This window comes from Antechinus flavipes, chromosome 3 (assembly GCF_016432865.1).
Source record: "Antechinus flavipes isolate AdamAnt ecotype Samford, QLD, Australia chromosome 3, AdamAnt_v2, whole genome shotgun sequence".
Classification (NCBI taxonomy): Eukaryota; Metazoa; Chordata; class Mammalia; order Dasyuromorphia; family Dasyuridae; genus Antechinus; species Antechinus flavipes.
The window spans coordinates 322,546,175-322,566,973 of NC_067400.1; the positions used below are offsets into that span (position 1 = coordinate 322,546,175).

Below are 20,799 nucleotides of genomic sequence, written 5' to 3' on the forward strand. Positions count from 1 at the left end.
TTGCATTCTGTTGTGATTCTGTTACAATTGGGTGACCCTGATAAAGGATTCTGTGAAATTAGGATTCAAGTACTTTGTGATTTTGTGCATGTATAACTTTATTTCCCCTCTCAAAGAAATCCTCCAGTTTCAATTCAATTTAATTCAACAAGCATTAAACACTTGCTGTATGCAGAGCATTGTACAACTTGCTTCAGAAAATACAAAGTTTAGATAGCATTTGAATCTTGTCCTCATGAAATTTACACTAATTACAAATTCCTATTCTAAATTTTATGTATATGTGTACCTATACATATGTAAAGCTTATACATTTGTACATGTGTGTATACATATGTTTATATATATGTATAGTTGGAATGGTGTCATCTATATAGTCTAGTTGAAAGAGCCTTGAATTTGGCATAGAGTCCTTTATGACATCTCCCTGTGTGGTTATGGACAAATCAAAAAAAGTTTTTTTTAATTAACATTTTTTATTTTTAAAACATATATGCATGGACAATTTTCAACACTGACCCTTGCAAAACCTTGTGTTCCAAATTTTCCCATCCCTCTACTCCCTCTCCTAGATGGCTCGTAATCTAATACATGTTAAATATGTTAAAATACATGTTAAATCCAACATATGTATACATATTTATACAATTATCTTGCTGTACAAGAAAAATCAGATCAAAAAGGAAACAAAAATGAGAAAGAAAACAAAATGCAAGGTAACAACAATAAAAAGAATGGAAATGCTATGTTTGGTCCACACTCAGTTCTCACAGTCCTCTCTCTGGGTATAGATGGCTCTCTTCATCACAAGATCATTGGAACTGACCTGAATCATCTCATTGTTGAAAAGAGCTATGGGCAAATTTTCAGCTTTTCTGGATGTCAGTTCCCTCATTTGTAATGTGAGACAATTAGACTTGAAGATAGGCTCATAGGAGCTTAGAACTGGGAACTTGCATTTACATAGTATTTTAAGATTTGCAAATTATCTTACATAAGTGTACAATGGTAGCCATGTCCTGGGAACGTGACCTATAACTCTACAGAGAATGTAAACTACTTTGAGCCAATGTAAACAGCAAAAGAAGCTCCAACTTTTCCATACAGAGAAGGAGATAAGAATATGATCCCATTATCCTTATCTCCTTCTCTGTCACCCCCCCTTCTCCATTGGAAAAAAAGAGAAAAACAAAACTTTTATAATGCATATGCCTAGTCAAAGAGAACAAATTTCCAAATGGTCATTTGGATAAGAGTTACACACAAACACTAATATAAGTCTCATATAATCCAAATACATCCCAACCACTTCACCTTAGCCCCCCAAACTGGAATAGCTCAAATTTATTGTGCAAGTATACCCCATTCCCCTGACAAATCAGGTTTCATACTAATGTCATCAACATATTATAATCAACTCCTACCATTAAATTATGAAAACCTACTGTAACATCATTTGGCCAATCATCAATTTATAATGTGGAACTAATAGCCCACTATTGACATTGCTTTTCCTTCCCCTTATCTGCCCTAGCCATGATTTTCCCCATTTCTTGGTATATAACTATAATCGACTTCAACTTGTTTTTGGTTCTGGGACTCACCAGCAAAAATTTTCAAATAGTCTTTATGAAGTTTTCATCTATGATTATTAATGGTTTAGATACTTGCAAAGGAAGGCAAATGGTCATGGTCCCTGAAATTTAAAGAGCTTTAAGATAAATTCAAAAAATCACAGGGAATGGACTAGTGAAAATCATGCAAGAAAAGACACTGGAACAATTCAGCCAGGGATGACTTAAGTAGGTGTATCTCTGGGCAAAAGTGCAGAAACCAAGGTTTTGGTTTTTTTTTAACCTCATTTATACTTGTAAAAGTCATTGATAGCAATAACCTAAAATATTATGTTACTTCAGGAAAGTCTTGTCTTTATGCATTTGTGTATATATGATGAATTATTTCTTTTATTTATAAAATACTAACACAGACCATATACCAATAAAGTTGGTAATACTTTAAAATTCACTTGAGAGTAGATCTTGGCACTATATCTAGAAGAAAGTCTTGCCTTAAAATTTGAAATTAGGGGTTGTATATGGTTAAATCTCACAATTAAGTCGTGATGAGACTTATGGTCAATGCTTGGTCAAGAAGTGATCATTGAATTTTTGTTAAGAATGGATGACAGATGGAGAATTTGTTTTTCTCTTGCATCCTGCATGCCCTAGTCCTGAAATTAGCTTCTACATTTCATTGTGATCCTGGTATTCTGTGTAACTCTAACTATCAGTTGCAGATCTCTGTTTGTACCAATTAGATCACAGGTTTAGTTTCTATCCTTATTTATATAAATCAGTCTTGTACATATATAGATATCCCATAAATGGCTAGTTACTCTTGTATTTTTTGATGTATATGTAAATATATGTACATATATTTGTGTGTGTATATAATTATACTGACACACATGTATATATAACACATATATACATATTATTGCAAAAATTCTCTAGATACAAATAGATAAAAAGATTCCGAAAAATGAAGACATCCTATCAGCAATATACAAAATGGCACCTTGACTTCTTGGATCTAGACTCCATTCAATTGTAGAACTCAAACCAATCTTTCTAACTCATTTCTCTATCTTGCTGTTAAATATGTGCTTGTTTCTTTCCTGCTTATTATTTTTAAATTGATTTTTGTTAAGCATTTAATGAGAAATGAAATAGGATATTTCAAAAATCTTACTGAGTTCTGAGACTATTGGAGTGTGTGGGGGGAGGGGAGTAAGGAGGGAAGAAGGGAAGGAGGGAGGAAGGGAAGGAGGGAGGAAGAGAAGGAGGGAAAGAGAGAGGGAAAGAAAGGAAGGGAGGGGAGGAAGGAGGGAGAGAGAAAGCAAGGGAGAGGGAGAGAAGGAAAGGGGGAGAGAGAGGAGGAGGAAAAGAAGGAGGGGGGAGAGAAGAAGGGAAAGAGGGAAGAAGAGAAGGAGGGAGAGAGAAAGAAAAAGAGAGGGGGGAAGGAGAGAAAGAGGGAGAGAGACACAGAGAGACAGACACAGACACAGAGAGACTGAGAGACAGACAGAGAGAGATAGAGACAGAGATAGAACTCTTTGTTGGCAGTCCAGAACAAAAACGGGGAAGACTATTATACCTCATTTTGATAGAAGGATTTTGCATGTATCAGCTTTAGGTCAAATATGGAATTAGCATTATAGAAATTGTGGGGTAGGAAGGGACCAACAATAATAAGGGCCCTTTGAGACACGTAGATTGCACTTGTTGCCCAAGATGTGAAAAGTCAGAAATGGAATCCTTAGCTTTTGAACTCATGAAATCCAAGAACAATTTATTTAAATAGGTTTCATTTATCCAAAGAGTCTCATGTGCAAAATATCACCCAAAGTGCATCGACCCATTACCCCAAATGAGTCCTGTTGGGTATATACACAAGGATGTCTCATTGCCACTTGTCTCCCTGTGTATATATTGCTATGGTGCATTGTCCCAGTCCATCCTCTCAGTCATTAGCCATTCTCCCTCAGAAATCCTGAAACATTTCCATGTTTTCTCCCAAAGCCCCAGATCATAGAACTGTAAAAGCGAAGTTGGAGCTGCAGCCCGCTCTGCTTTGCCCTTGGGTTTTCACCCTTGAGAATCATTGACAGAGTACCAATTCCTTGAATTTTGGAGGTATCGAAGAATCAGGAAGATTCCAATCCCCAAGAGGAGGCAAAAACCCAGGGCTCCAAACAAAATCCCGAAGAAGGCTCCCATTCTTATGCCCAAGTGCTCACAGCGCTCGCCCGATGGGGAGTAGATGGAGTAGGATCCACAGCTGGAAACAGAAGAGAGGAAAAGGACTGGGTCATCGTGTGGAAGTCAACAAGCATTTATTAAGCACCTGCTGTGTTTTAGGTACCACAAGTGCTAAGGAATCAAAGCAAAGGAATGGTGGGGGAAGGTGGAAATAAATATTTGAATAATCCTTATTATGTGCTATCACTTTAAAAAATGTATCTCATTTAATAATAATAATAGCTAACACTTATATAAGCACTTACTCTATTGTCAGGCACTGTACCAAACATTTTACAAATATTCTCTCATTTGTTCCTCACAACAATACTGGGAGATAAGTGCTATTATTATCCCCTGTTTACAGATGAGAAACTGAGGCAGTAGTTGAGTGACTTGCCCAGGGTCACACAGCTAATAAATGCCTGAGGCTGGACTTAACTCAAGTTTTCCTGACTTTGGGCCAATGCTTTATCCCCTGTGTCACTTAGCTGCCCAGATGAGATACTATAAAAGCAATCATGTACCAACAATAAATATACAGGATAAATTTGAGATCTTTAACAAAAGAAAAGCTCTAGATTCACATTTATGTGATTATGTGATATTGTGGTTATTATATTGAGAGGGAGCAGTAGAAGGAATAGATTATAAACACACAGTAAAATGTATTTATTTTAAAAAAAAAAGAGAGAGGGAGAAAAGGAGTAAGAAGGAACTTTTCTGTTCTCTTATCACTTGCTAGGACTGAAAAGGTTGGAGAGGAAGGCGGGCATTCTTGGATAAGCTGAATTCATCTCTCAGGAAAAGAGGTTGAATTCAACTGTAGGGCCATGACAAGACCAGCACCGCCATAGTATCCATGTAGGAGATACAGGCCCAGTTCCATTTATTTCAGCTAAAACAAACAAGTAAGTTCCTGTTATGTTCAAGGCCAAAGAGGTAGGGTGATGCCATGAAAAGAACTCAGGAAGTAGAATCAGGTAGACCTAGAATAAAAGCTTGTTCTTCTACTTAGGATCATAAAGAGGCCATCTAGTCCATTTTATAGATGAGAGAAATTAAATGATTTGTCCTGGCTAGTGAATATCAGAGGCAGGATCTGATCCCTGATTTTCCTGATTCCAACTCCAGAGCTATATCCACTTATTATCTACGTGACTTTGTGCAAGTCCTTTAACTCCTCTGAACCTTGGACAGCGTTCCAACACTGTAAATTAGAAATGGTGGAAGGAATCTAAATACCTAGAATCCTCATGCTAGAAAGAATCATGGATCCTTGGCCTATTTAGGTGCAAGACCTCGGGGTATAAAAAGGAGGGATGGTCTTGGGCTTTTAAAATATGGTAAGACTTTACTTTATATACTAAATAAGTCATCGAAAATATTTCACAATGTTTCATTTTCATTGGCTCTCCTCCACGCCTGGGATGCTCTCCCTCCTCATCTTTGCCTGTAGTCTTCCCTTAAGTCCCACATAAAATCCCATTTTCTCAAGCACAGACTGCTTGCTTCTCATCCACATAGCAAGTGTGACACTCCTCAATGACCTCCCCTGTGTTAATAAAGAACACTATCCCCATTGTCTTGGCAGCTAGGTGGCACGGTGGATAGAGTCCTGAAGTCAGGAAAACTCTTTCTGAATAAAAATCTTGCTTTAATCACACTTCCTAGCTGGGGAAAACTGGACAAGTCACTTGACAGGAGGCTGTTTGCCTCTTCTTAAAATTAAGCAGAGGAAAAAAAAAAAAGGAAACCATTTCAGAACCTCTGCCAAGAAAACTCCAAATGGGAACATGACTGAAAATTATCGAACAATCCTGGATGCTTTCTGCTTTGGTCTGCCCTGAAGTCCCAATCACCATCTTGAACTGCTCCCCCCCATTCTGTATGGCCAGCCCCTTCTCACCTGCACTTCGGCCCACTGGGCAGGTGTTGACAGAGGCCTCTGTGCTTGCAGTAGCCCTCATCACATGGAGACACACAGGAGAAGCCAGTTTTGTCATTGTAGACGAGACGATAACCAGGGTAAGTGCCGTTGCAGTCGAAGTATTGCTTCAGCTCGTCCACTTCAACTATCAGAGAAAAAGAAAGAACGTTTTTCATCTACTCATGAAACTAGAGTAGGAGGAGACCAGACACCTGAATCTTCCCATGACTCAAGTGCCCCAAGGAAATGTTATTATGGTTAGGCTAGTCACTATCAAGGTATTTTAGCAATTACAGAGAATGGAGGTGGAAATTCTTCCTTCCTTTCTGGAAGATTTTCTTTTTGGGAGAGTAAAACAAGAGATGACCTAATCCACACCTTTCATTTTGCAGACCCTAGGGTCCGTCCCAAAAGAAGAAAAACTTGGTCATGGAGACCGAGATGGACCTAGAACCCAGTCCAATAACCCTTCTATTAGACCAATGACTTGTACCCAAAGGTAAGTTTTTAACTATAGTAGAAAAATCCCATTGACTCTCCATTTGTTTTACCTGGCTCCCAACCGACAATTCAACATGGCAGTAATAGTCATTCACAACCATAGACACCAGATGAGGAGGACACTCCAAAGGAGACTACCTGTGTGTCAAAAACTATTTATTGCATTGGGAGAACAAAGGTAAACCTTGCCTCAATAAACATCGTTCCACAACAATGTTTAATGCTTTTTAACTGAGCTATAACATTGCTCGGTCAATCACTCAGTTATAATATTTATAACACTATTGTCATGAAATTAGCTGACCCTTATGACATTTCATGTAACAATGTTTTTCTGAGGAGTCAATTAAAAATGTCAGGCAGTGTTATTGCTTTATTATTTTTTGCCCTTTGTTAACATTTTTTAAAAAGTGGATGAGGGGAATTTTTTTATTTCTCTCAACTGCTTTCCCCCCAAAACTCTAAATTAAATTTTTTTTCACTTATATGTGGACATTGGTTTCCACCTTGCGGGTAATTAGCCCACTTTAGAATAAAGGTTCATGAGTTTGAAATTTTTTTTTGTGCCATGGACCTCTTAGTCTGGTGAAGCCTGTGGAATTCTTGGAATAATGATTTTTTTAAAAAAAATTCATAATAGAAGGCAATGACACATTTCAGTTAGGATTAACAAAAATAAAGATGTAATTTTTTTTTAAATTTAAGTTCATAGATTCTGCTGTCTCTCCCCACTTTACATAATGATGAGGGGGTGGTATGCTTCTTGGAATGCTAGAGAAAGAACAATTTGGAGATACTAGTAGTTTTCTCCTAATGTCTGGAAAAACTTTTCTAACGGGCAGAGCTAGCAAGCTAAATGAATGACTGCCTCAGGAAGTAGTGAGTTGCACAGCACTAGAAGTTTTCAGAATTTGGATAACGACTTGTTAGGTATGCTACAGAGAAAATTCTTGTCTAAATATGAGTTGGATCTGCCAATGACAAGATTTATTGATTCTGAGAAAAGAGGAAGTCTGGAAGATGCCTTTGGATTCCTAGTAATCCAGTAATTTGACAAATTCATGTTTAGCTCTGGTACTTGCTCTTGTAGAAACATTTAAAAAGGTTTTCTTAATTTTTTCAGAAATATTAAGAAATAATATTTTTCTCTAATGTCCTTTCCAGACATTGGGAAGTGGAGTGATAAATAGAATGCAGAAAGATAGAAATTTAATTTAAGGGTAATAATTCCTCCAATCTGAGATATGTTAGTAGAATAAAAATCAAATAGAAATCGGGGCCACAATCCCCACATAAAGATCCCTATGGACCATATGTTGACTTGGTTTTAAAATTTACAGTTGTCTATGCTTATTTTTATTTTTGTTTAATATTTTGTTAAATATTTCTCAATGACTTTATAATCTGATTCTGCAGTACTCTGGAATTGCTTCCTGCTGCATACCACAAGTAGACCAGGTGTATGACACCGAGATAATATCTTGTCCTCCTGGCCCCAGGGCGTACCTAAGAGAAATACTCCTTTCCATTAAAAAAGAAAGAACCTTCTCTTTACAGATGTCTGGGAGGAGAACCATAGATCCTTGAGGAGATGGATCTAGGGTGGAATGTTAACCCTTACTGTATATTTTTTGGTTCAAGAATTTTTATTTAGAACTGTCTTGGGACAGAGTCATGTCAGAGGGCACATCTTATGACATTTTGGATACCTCCCTGCCTGTCTATCTTTCTCTGTGTGTCTGTCTCTCTTTTCCTCCTCTTTCTCTCTCTCTTTTCCTCTTCTTTTTCCTTCCTTTCTCTGCCTCTCTCTCTCTCAAGTGGTAATACTCTGAATAATAATAAATTGAAAAAACTCCCACAAATTGGTACCAATGCAAAGTACAATATTACTGTTAGTTTCATTTTCTTTTATATCCTTCCCCCTACGGCGTAGAATGACTTACGTATTTTTATACTGAGAATATCTTTCTCTGTAATAGGAGAAAAAGACACATTTTCCCGTGGATTCGAAATCCTTGAGGGTTTATCCTGTTTCCAGAAGAGCTCAAGGATAGCTTCTATCAGCCTATTGTTCAGGAAGTCAATCACAGAGCCCTGAGGGAGGTACTGGAACTCTGCAGTCACATTCCACTTCTGAACCTGACCTGTGACATTGCTGTGAAATAAAAACATCAAATTATTCTCAGTGGATGGGATCAGAGGTTGTGCGATGGTGGTTGGCATCTGGGCAGATAGATAATGAGATCATAGATCTAGAGCCTGAAGAGATTTTCGAGACTATTTTAGTTCAAACCCCTTATGACAGATGCCAAAAAGAAAGGAAGATCACATAGATCGCAAGTGTCAGAGTCAGAATTTGAATTCAGGTCCTCTTATTGAAAATATAAATCTCAATAAAGAAAAAAGAAAGAAAAAGAAGGAAGGAAGGAAGGAAGGAAGGAAGGAAGGAAGGAAGGAAGGAAGGAAGGAAGAAAGGAAGGGAGGAAGGGAGGAAGGAAGAAAAAAAAATCTAAATCTCTTTCCATACTATTTTCTAAGCTCCAAGACTATCTTTAGGGAGTGATAAAGAAGAAAGTATAGATCAAGGAAAAAGGGTAGGAGAGAAGATAGAAAAGTACTAAAACCCTTAGGTATGGGCAGAGGGATATGAAATTTGCACCTACATTTTTTCAACCCGGCTGTTGTTCAGAAAAGCCCGACCTTCTAGGGACTCCAGCATATAAATGACCTGAGATATGGGCAGACAGAGGGTAAGCATTAACCGGAGAAGACAATTCCCTCCCATTTTCTCTTGCTCTTAGGTTTTCCTTCCTTTTGCATCCCCTCTTTCCCTCCTTTTCCTTGTAATCCCCTCCTCCAACCGCAAAAAACCATACGCATTATATTACAGGAAGAAACTGGACTATTGGCTTAGCTGCTCCCTTGATTCTAGCCCAATGGCTGATCATAGAAAAATAGATTTAGAGCTGGAAGGGACCTTATTTGATTCAATCCCCCCTACCCCCTTTTTTGGTGGTTGTTATTCAAATATCTCCAACTCCAAGAAGACCCCATTGTCTTCTTGGTAAGGATACTGAAGTGGTCTGGCATTTACTTTTCCAGCTCATCATACAGATAAGGAAACTGAGGTAAACAGGTTTAAGTGACTTTCCCAGGGTAAGACAGCAGTCAGATTTTAACTCAAGAAGATAAGTGTTCCTGACAACACAGAGACTCAGTGGATGAAGGGATTTGCCTAAAGTCACAGAGCAGAAAGCCCTCCAAATCCCTAAGCTCTTCTTGCTACATAGTGAGTGCTACCTCACTGTAGATGATAGGATTTTAGAGTTCAGAGCGTTCTCACATCACAGTATAATCAGTTTGGAATTGGAAAGAACTTCCTTTAGAGGTCTCCTAGTCTAAAACCTTCATTCTACAGATGGAGAAAATGAGACCCACAGAGATTGTGACTTGCCCAAGATCACACAGTAGAGCTAAGATTTGAACTCAGGTCCCCAAACTTTTTGAATAAATAATGGTTTTCGTGAACCCACCTAATAGCCTGTGGCTTTGCACACATTAGGCATTTAATAAATCTTTCTTGAACTGAATTACCTTCACAAGGAAGAGGATATGGGTTAAAGAGAGGCAATCCTATTCCCCCATCATCCAGTAAAGTTGAGAGTGAGGGAGACCCTGAAGTCAGGAGGACCTGAATTCAAATCTAACCTCAGACACTTAACACTCCCTAGCTGTGTAACCCTGGGCAAGTCACTTAACCCCAATTGCCTCAGCACATAAAAAAAAAGAAGCAATAATTAGAACCAAACATAGAACTTTGGTTTAAGATTTGAAAAAGAATACAACAAGGTTGTATGTTATCTTATTTATTGAATTGTTCATTTGCAGAGTATATTATGTGAAATGTCAGTCTAGATGAATCAAAAGCTAAGACTAAGATTGCCAGGAGAAGTATCAACAATCTCTTTTTTATATGTAGATGATCTCACGCTGATTGCAGAAAGTGAAGGAGAATCAAGAAGCCTCTTGATGAAGGTGAAAGAGGAGAGTGTAAAAGCTGGATTGAAGTTTTAACATAAAAAACCTAACAACTAAGATCTTGGCAACGGGTCCAATCACTTTCTGGCAAATAGAGGAAGAAGAAATTAAAAGCAATGTCAGATTTTTATACACTTGGGCTCAAAGATCAGTGTATTTGGTGAATGCAGCCACAAAATTAAGACACTTGTTCCTTGGGAGGAAAGCTATGGGAAATCTGGACAGCATACTAAAAAGCAGATACATCACCTTGCCAAGGTCCATCACTTTGCCAACCTTGCCAAGGTCCATACACTCAAAGCTATCGTTTTTCCAGTAGCAACATATGGCTGTGAAAGGTGGATTATCAGGAAAGCTTAGTGCTACAGAATCACTGCTTTTGAATTGTGGTGCTAGAGAAGACCTTTGCGAATCCTTTGGGCAGCATCAAGATCAAATCAATTAAATCTTAAAGAAATTATTTCAGAGTATCCATTGGAAGATCAAATACTTTAAAAGCAAAAGTTAAAATACTTTGGCCACATAATGAGAAGATGGGACTCCTTGGGAAAGACCCTGATTTTGGGAAAAGTTGAAGGCAAAAGGAAAGGGGGATAGCAGAGGATGAAATGTGTAGATAGTGTCATGGAAACAACAACATGACCTTAGACTTTGTCATGGTCCACGGGGTCATGAAAAGTTGGACACAACTGAATAACCACAAATAGTTATGTTTTCCACATGGGTAATTTTGGAAGCTTGCTTTTGACATATACTAACTTTAAAAAAATCTGATTACAAAACAAATGGAAATACTCTTTGACAAATAACATTAAAATATTATTGAATCCATATGATTTATTTCTTCTGGATTTGATTTGTCATTATTCTAAACCAATGGTGTCTAACTCAAATAGAAATGGGGCCAATGAGACCTGCAGGCTGTGTTTGACACTTTTGCTCTACATGATTTGTATTTAAAATATTCATTAAGGTTGAATTTGTCTCAACCAGTCATTTCCTTGATAGGATTTTTTTTAAATTGCTACCACACTTTGCACTCTTCTTTGCCACCAGGGATTCTTATTCATTTTTGTGAAATGGGTCTTTTTTGGGGTAGCCTTGTAAAAACTTATGAACATCTAAAAATAATGTTTTCAAATTGATAGGATTAAAAAGGAAATGAATTATACAAAACAGAGTTATCAAAATATTGTATTCTAAAAACAAGTTTATCAACCCAAGTCAAGAACTGTTTTATAACATTCCGATTCCTTGTTTCAATTTCCTCTCTAGAATGGATTCTCCAATTCTTCCTATATTTCCCTGCTTCTTTCTATTGAATTCAGGAGTTGCCATTTACAAAGCCCCAAGGACCCCTCTAAAGAGGAAGGGGCTAGAATGACTCAACAGGCTCTAGCTTTCTAGCATAGGATTTTAAAGTTGATGGGAAGTTTAGAAGTCATTTTATCCAAAACAAAGGAGAAAATTTAGTCCCAGCGGTGGAATTTAAAGTTCTCTTTCCCCAGTACCAAATCTAGTGTTCTTGATCCTATTCTAAACTTCATCCTCCCAACCATCATTGGGTTCCCCCAATTCATTTCTTCAGTCCCTGAATTCAGGTCCTTCCTTACTCTAGAGTTGATGGTCTATTCCCTGGGCTAGCTAGAGTCGTTTCTTCCCAATGTGCTTCCCATTCAGTCCACACTTGACCTGAGTCTAAGTCCATAGTACTAACCGTGGCATTGACTTCTTGTTCGGTAGCCATTTCATTTTCTTTGAGTAAGAGCTGGATAGTTCTCACAGGAATGTCTGAAGACAAGAGAAAGAATTCCTATTAAATTAAACTTATTGACTCTATTAGTTCCTTTATAACAAAAGTGTCTTATAACTTGTCCCCATCCCTTCTAGCCTTCTTATATCTTACATCTCACTTACATATTCTGTGAGTCATTAATATTAGCTTTTTTGCTGTTCCTTGAACAAGAAACCTCCATTTCTCAACCCCAGGCAGGGATCATCCCAACTCTGGGATCTGCTCATCTCCACACCTCCTAGCTTCCCTGGCTTCCTTCAAGTCCCAGCTAAAACAGGAAGCCTTTCCCATTTCTTCTTAATTCTAGGGCCTTCCCTCTGTTATTTCTGCATTATGATATGTATCTTGTTTGTTCATAGATGTTTGAATATCATCTCACTCATAGATTGTGAGCTTCTTGACTGCAGGAACTGCCTTTTTTGCCTTTCTTGTATCATTGGCACTTAACACAATGTCTGGCATATAGTTTAATAAATATTTGTGGATTGACTAACTTAGAATTTCTTAAGAAGTTCACCACTGAAGTTTTGTTCTAGAAAAGGAAGAATTAAGTCCCAGAGCAGGGTCACCAAGTTACCAGAAACTGATGAAATTGAAAATTACCAGTTCCCTCAACTCCCTTCCAAGAATTCTTTCCACTAGACAAATGTTTCTCAATTCTAATCCTGTAATTTCCTGTACCTTGACCATGCTCTAGCAAAAAAAAAAAAAAAAAAAAAAAAAAAAAAAAGTTCTTTAGTTCATAAAAACCACTAACTTCAAACAGTTATTCAGTTTTCTACAATGCTGCACTCCTTTTATTAGAATCATCACAAAGGTTTGAATCATACAACTTTAAAGTATGAAAGCCCCCCAGAGCACAGTTAATTTATTTCCTCCCCTTCCTTATTTGACAGATGTATCAAGTAAGGACTAGAAAAGTGAAATGACTTGCCCAGCATCACACTTGTCCATTAGTGGGATAGCTGTAAGTAAAATCGTTGACTCTAAAATAAATAATCTAGTGCTCTTACCATTATACCATGTTGCCTTTCTTAAAGGGCCAGAGGAAGAGAGAACAACAAAAAGACTTAGAACGTAGAGAAGGCCGACTTCTGTTGTTTTACGGCAGAGTTATAACTAGACATTTTGGCATCCAGGCAAACAGCATCAAGTGGGTCCTCAAGCCAATTTTGCAATTCATTTTATTTTTAATAATTTTAACTTTTTATTGACAGAACCCATGCCAGGGTAATTTTTTACAGCATTATCCCTTGCACTCACTTCTGTTCCGATTTTTCCCCTCCCTCCCTCCACCCTCTCCCCCAGATGGCAAGCAGTCCTATACATGTTAAATAGGTCATAGTATATCCTAGATACAATATATGTGTGCAGAACCGAATGGTTCTCTTGTGCAATTCATTGTGTGAAAATAATATAAGTAATTAAGACAAAATCAGCTGGGATGGGAAAGTAGTTACTATAATGGCTTGTAGATCAGTGTTATTAACAATATGTTCACATGGTAACTTCCTATCTAATTATTCATGTTAACTAGATATTAATTTCAGTTCCCCTGTTAGTGAAGAAGAGCAAAGTTGTCAATATATAAATGTAATCCCTGTTAAAACTGCCTAATCTTTCAAGATAATTCAATAGATTTAGGATGAAAAATGCTATCCACATCCAGAGAGAGAATTATGGAGACTGAAGGTAGATTTCATTTTTTTTACATGTTTATTTGCTTTTTCTCTATTGTGGTTTTTCCCTTTTGATCTAATTTTTCTTGTACAACATGACAAATATGAAAATATGTTTTAAAAGATGGCACTTGTTTAACTTGTATTAGATTACTTGCTTCTTGGAGAAGGGGGAGGTAAAGGAGAGAGGGAGAAAAATTTGAAATACAAAATCTTGCAAAAATGAATGCTGGTGTTTAACATATATTGGATTACTTGCTATCCAAGGGAAGGAATGGTTGGAAGTGAGGGAAAAAATTTGGAACACTAGATTTTGCAAGGATGAATGTTAAAAATTATTTGTGCGTATATTTTAAAAATAAAAAAAACAAATTAAAAATAGAAAAGGAAGCAAGAAAATTAAAAAAGAAAAAATGAATGCCAGAAAAATAAAATACTATTGAGGAAAAAATCCTGCCTAATCTTTAAAAATTATTATTTCAAAGTTTTTGTAACTCCTAAATTTCAGTGTACTGGGGAAAGCTCTGATTGCCCTAGTCTTATTATAGCTCTGGATATTGGTCATAAGTTTATCTCACAAAATGATATTTGGAATCCAAAGTATCTATTTCCATGACCTTCCTCTAGAGCCTTCCCAAAATCTGGACTTAAAGAGTAATTCCTTCCTTCATTTGATGGCTATTGGATGGGAGGGTATTATAAGGGCTGTAAGGACTTGTTCATACCTGCAATTAGGGTTGGTGTAAAGGGTTTCCCAGCTAGGAAGCATCTAGCATCAGTAAAAGGTGGGGGGCAGGCACAGGTGAACTGGCAGGTGGAGGAGATATAGCACTTTCCATCATTGAAGCAATAATCTTTGGGGCACTCTAAAATCTCACAACCTGCAAAGGGAAGAGGAGAATCATCAGATGCCTGGACACCAGGAAAAGAAGTGATGGTGGAGTTGTAGACCATAACGAGAACTGATATTTAGGTAGCATTTTCAAGGTTGGAAAGTTCTTTGGCTTCACTGCCAGCAAACACGGCTTGTAAAGATGGGAATATGATGAGATGGGTAGAAAGGACCAATCTTGCCACACTCCTGACTTTATCAGGCATATTTTTCATCCTACTGATATTTTTGCCCCTATCCACATGTCTAACAGTAAGCTCAGACCCATGCTTTTCTCTTTGCCTTTTCCCAGTCTTTCTTCTCCCATTTACATAGAAACAGAAAGCAGGATTCATATCCCTTGACACTAGAAAAAGACCCTGGAGATAGGAGAAGGAAGTAGAGAGGTTGAAGAATTTTCTTTTCAAGCATTCTTCCTCCTCTCCACTCCCTCTGACTCCTTCCACATGATTATCTTTCTAACTTTGTTTAGGACCCTCAGTAGATCTACTGAATTTAGGGGAAACTGGACTGGGTTTGTAGACCATTGTTTCAAATTCACTGAATTTCATCCTTCCACCTCATCATTGTTCAGGTGCAAGGGACAAAACACAGAGCTCTGTTCTCCAGAGCCTCTCCACTTCTTGGCTTCCAAATGCTCTATTCTTTCTCCAGTGCCAGATTCAGGTTTTCCCTAATCCCCTGTCCCACGTTTTCATTCCAAACTCCTGTCATCCATTTTCTCCCAACTTCTCCCACTCCTGCTTGAGGGCTATCCCCTAGGTTCTTCCTCCCAGACTTGGCACATTTCCTTTCCTCCATTTCTTTTCCATTCCTTCTGCTTCTGTCAAACCCACCCTATGTTACCAATCTGTACTAGATGCTCCTTCCTATTAAACATCAGAGTTGTAGAACAGCAGCACAGATACAGAGTTAGGAAGGGGCCCCAAAAGCCATTTAGTCCAATCCCCTTATTTTGCAGATATGGGAACTGAGATAATTATTTATCCAAGAATATACAGGACATAAGTGGCAGAGCTAGGCCCTTCTATTCCAATTCCAGAGACAGTCAATCGTTTTCCCATATTCTAACCCTCTTTCTCTTAACCTCTGGATCCTGTACTTACTTGCACAATGTCTCCCATCTCCTATCATGTTCGTAGGGCAGGGACCACATCCCTTTTTAGGATCACAATGGACACCAGGATAACATAATTCAACACAGGAGTCAACTGAGTGTTCACAGAAAGGGCCAAAGCTTTCCTGGTCACATTTACAAGCTGCCACCTAGAACAGGATTTTTGTCAGTGAATTGCCAATCTCACTGTGTGTATGTAGCCCTTTCTTCCCAGCCAACACTCTCCTAACACCCTCCTGATGGAAATCACACCTCAAGGGATGAGTTGGAAATCTTGCTGCTGTTGCTGTAGTTACACTGGCTCTCCTTTGAACAGTTGCAGACAACAGCTCTTGGTTGTAGAAGAGAATATAAGCCTTCTGCATTCCTTGCCAGGATCTCAAGGTTAAAAGGGGTCAGGGATGCTGGAGTCCACAGCAATGTTCCATTTTCTGCCCCACAGGAAAAAGAGATAACTGTAAGCTGGAGCAGGCTAAGGAAGCAAGAACATCTATTCCATTTTCTGATACATCTCCAGAGTGGCTTTTATGGGAACTGGCCACTTGATTTTTGGTTCTATTATTTCCTACCTTCCTCTCCTCAGACTCCCTCACATCTATCCATATCTCCTAGGAGATGTGCTAACAGCCTCAAACAAAGCTAGCTTCTCCAGGATGGCTCAGATCCATCTCCAAGCTGGCAAATTCCCTTTCCTTCCTCCCCTTCCCAGTCTGGGTGATAGAGTTCAAAACACTCCATCCCGGCTCAAGAAACTACAGCATTAGGGACACCATTCAGAGGAGAATTCAAAACATTTCCCCAGGATTATGTTGATAACTTTTGTTCTCCTGAGCAAAATAAGTAGATCAATTATGAAAGACTTGGTTCTTCTCAGCGGTTCAGTGATAGCAATCCTAATAAACTTTGGATAGAGAATGTCAAAAAAAACCCCAAACAACCTTTGTTCTCCTGGATGAGAAGAAAGATGATGGATACAAGTACAGCAATGTACATTTTTGTGCATGCCTTCTTTGTGGACTCACTCATTTTGCTTAATTTTGTTTATTGGATAAGAAAGTTTTTTTCCCTTAAAAAAAAAAAAAACCCAGCTTTTGTTCCCAATCTAAAAAGAGTCTGGGAAAAAAAGAAAAACCCAGATTCTTTTATATTTATTTTCCTATTTTACAACTTCATATTCACTTTCACACACACTCTCTCTCTCTCCTATACATGTATATGTGAATATATATATATATGTGTGTGTATACATATGCATATATAACCACACCTCTAATATCAATATCCATATAATACACATATATTTATATAAATGCATATTTAAAACTGTTCTGTTCATATGAATTTTTAAAAGTTCTGGGAGGAAATAAAGTCAGTCATTTTCTTTGGGAGAAGAGGGAATCAAGGTTAAATCACTTGTCCTAGGATCAGATAATACAATTCTGATTCCATACTTAAACTTGGGTCCTCTTGACTCTAAGACCAGTGTTTTATCACTATATCACCCAGTTGTCTCCCAGCATCACACCCTTTAAAAATAAGTCAGAGTTGAAAAGAGCTGGGATTCTGCTAAGGTAACTAAAACTGATTATTTAGCATTTAATACAAAATAATTTTTGTACAATAGTTTGTAATTTAAAGAGTAAAGAAAGATAGGAGAAATCAGGAAGAAAAAAAAGTCAAAAAATATAGTTATCAGTGATATTATCAGAATGTGAATGAATTCTTGTTTAAAAGAATGCCTCACCCAGGTTAAAAGGATTCAAGAAAGAATTCTTTCTTGTGCAGAAAGAAGAAAAAAAAAGAAACTTGGTCAAAATCCAGGTATATGTCCTATGGCCTTTCCTGGAATTAACAGAAAATATTTACCTATTTTGTTTTGTATTCTTCTTTAGGACAATAAGCTCTTGAAACTGAAGAAAGCTGAAAGTCAAATACTTTTACTATAAACTATCAACAGATTAGCTATGAATTGCTGGAGGTGAGGAGATGGTTTGGACAATAGAAAAGCATAACTGAAAAAAGAAAAAAAATTTCTCCCTTACACAAAATGAAGAAAGCCAGAGTTAGGTTAAATGGTTGTTGTTAACAGTTAAATTTGGTGAGGAAGACATTAAATTATACTTAAGCATTTTAATTTCTTTAAATCTTTCTGGAAATTGCATTCTCCTTTAAATATATAGACAAATATTATCAGCTAATTATTAATTGATTTACTATACTTTGGGGTTTTAAAGTGGCTATTACTTTTATGGGAAAATCCTAATTGATTTGATTGTTAAATGCTCTGACTCATTTCTCTCCAACTGCCCCTGGGGATATCCTAACAAATTAACCACATAGTCATAATTGGCCAAGTATCATCATTTGTCTGGTTGAATCTACCTGAATTGCAGCAGAATGCGCATGAAGGAATAGCTCCTGGAGGACAAGTAATGCAAACCCAAGACCATAAAATGATCACAAACTTTACTACACAGGCTAGAAGGAGGCAGATCCATTCAACGGTCTGGCTCTGACCTTCCTTTCCAAGAAGAGTGAGCCCAGCCAGCTTTCATTACCCATGAAGATGATGTCAGAAGCCTTTCTGCTGAGGTTAAAGATGGCTCCTTTGTCGTTGCTGTGATATATCAGTCTCTGGGTCTTCTTCATGTAGGCAAGGATCGAGCTGTTACCATAAATGAAGGGCGGGAACTTGTCTGAAACACAAAGAAAGACTACCTTCTGAAACATCCTTCGGCCATCATTCTCTCTCTCCCTTCTTTCCGATGTAGCGGGCTTGTCTCGGACAATCCTTGGCGTAATGACCCACCTCAGCAAGTAAAGCGTATGACATGCCCTTAGAAGAAGAAATGTCTTCCTCCTTTTCCCCTTCCTTTCCTCTTCTTTCTCTTTAAATAGGGTTTAATACAAGTTTTCATCTACAGAATAGTAGGGGATCTACTAGTCACTGTCCAAAGTGGATTAGCGGGTGCCGTCTCTGACCTCCCCAAGAACTTAAACCCTACAAGGGACCACATAACCTTGGATGATCAAGAAGAAATGGCACACAAGCAGGTGAGAAGCCTAGGTGGTAGTACAGGAAGAGCACTAGACTTGGAGTCAGAAAGAACCGAATTCAAATTCAGCTTCAGATATTTACTACTTGTGTTATCCTGGACAAGTCAACTAATAGTATTAATAAATAAAATTTATGTGGTGCTTACTATGTAGCAGGCATTCTGGTTGGCAAAAGGATGTGGCAGCCATAATGTACACAACACTGGGTCTGGAATCAGGAAGATTCATCTTCCTGAGTTCAAATCCAGCCTCAGATACTTGCTAGCTGTGTGACCCTAGGCAGGTCACTTAATCCTGCTTGCCTCAGTTTCCTCATCTGTAAAATGACTCGAAGAAGGAAATGGCAAATCATCTCAGCATCTTTGCCAAGAAAACACTAAATGGAGTCACAAAGAATAGGCTGTGCCTGAAAAATGACTGAACAGCAAAATGAAGATATAATAGCTTCCTTCCTAGTACATAGTAGGTAATTAATAACTGCTTGTTATCCTCTCTACAATAGAGACATGGCAAGAAGTCATCCCTTGGCTTAAGCAAAATCATAAAATATCAGAGTTGGAAAGGACATTATGGACTAGCTACAGAAAAGGAAATGAGGATTAGTAGTCCAAAGTTAGTGGTAAAGCCAAGATTTAAACCTGAGTCTTTTGACTATAAATACACTGGTTTTTTCTGCTGCACAGATCTACAAATCTATCTTGTAAAACCTGGTAGTATTTTTCTAGTTTTTCCCTGAGGTACAGAAGGTAATAATGGGGAGAAAAGAACAGTAAATCTAGTTCAGGGGCAGGACAAGAGGCAGATCACTGATGCTGTTCAGTGTTTTTTTCATAATCTGGTTCCCATCTGTTTTTCTAATTTTACTCTCTTTTTCTCACTGGGCAAACTGCCTATTCCCTAAAGTAATTCCATCTATAGAATCTCTGGACCTTTATGTGTGTGGGTGTGTACACACATACACATATACATGTATATATAAAATGCACATAAACATGTGCATATGTATGCATATATATATACACACATATATGTGTGTGGTGTGTCTCCTTTGGAGTCTCCTTCTCCTGCTCATTTTGCAAATGAAGAAACTGAGGCAAACAGGGTTAAGTGATTTGCTTTGAGTCACATAGTAAGTATCTGAGATAACATCTGAAGTAACATCATAAGGAAGATGAGTCTCCTTGATTCCAAGCCCAGTGCTCTATACAATGCACTATCTTAGTCAAATTAACAAGTATTTGTTAACCAATACTGTGAGACTGGCACTATACTAAGTGCTGGGAGTACAAAAGTAAGCCAAAAGAAAGTATCTGTTGTTAAGGAGATTATTATTATTATTATTATTTGCTGAGGCAGTTGGGGTTAAGTGACTTGCCCAGGGTCACACAGCTAGGAAGTATTAAGTGTCTGAAATCAGATTTGAACTCAGGTCCTCCTGACTTCAGGGCTTGTGCTCTATCCACTACACCTCCTAGCTTCCCCCTGGAGATTATTTTCTAATGAGGAAGGATGACACATAAAAAAAGAGGGCTGAAAGGGAGTGATAGAGTGGAGAAGGCCAGAGAAGTCCAAAGGAGAATGAAGGAGTAATCACTTCAGAGACCATGATTGGATGGGGTGGGAAAGAAAGAGATTCTACTTTCTATTGTTGCTTTGGCTGAGTGGAGAAACAGACACCTGTTCTCCTGGGTTCAAATCTCGTTTAGAAAAATGAAAAGAGATTTTATTAGAAGAGAAAAATAGGGAAATTACCCTATATGTCAGCCATATTAATCAGTATTGTTTCAGATTATTTAAATAACTAGACAGTACAAGGTTGGAATATTGACATGGTATAATAAATGGTGAGTTGGTAGACTTAGAAAAATAAGGAAAGATTCAGACTTATGAAGGAAGATGTTATCTACCTTTAGGGAAATGGAACAAAAAAGCAAAGTACAATCTTACATAGATGTATATGAATATATTTGTGTACATATGAGTATGATTA

General features: G+C 37.8%; 1 protein-coding gene across 1 annotated transcript in view; it reads right to left on the reverse strand.

Moving 5' to 3' along the window:
• Positions 1–73: 73 nt before the first annotated feature.
• MUC4 (mucin 4, cell surface associated) overlaps positions 74–20,799 on the reverse strand; it is a 52,236-nt gene continuing 31,510 nt past the window's right edge. The window contains exons 17-25 of the mRNA XM_051990616.1: positions 18,311–18,448; positions 16,005–16,183; positions 15,742–15,901; positions 14,469–14,624; positions 11,987–12,060; positions 8,895–8,959; positions 8,175–8,386; positions 5,710–5,875; positions 74–3,840 (exon numbers count right to left, since the gene is read on the reverse strand). Of these exons, the coding sequence (XP_051846576.1) occupies positions 3,648–3,840; positions 5,710–5,875; positions 8,175–8,386; positions 8,895–8,959; positions 11,987–12,060; positions 14,469–14,624; positions 15,742–15,901; positions 16,005–16,183; positions 18,311–18,448 (1,343 nt within the window). The 3' untranslated portion in view covers positions 74–3,647. The remainder of the gene's footprint in view (positions 3,841–5,709; positions 5,876–8,174; positions 8,387–8,894; positions 8,960–11,986; positions 12,061–14,468; positions 14,625–15,741; positions 15,902–16,004; positions 16,184–18,310; positions 18,449–20,799) is intronic.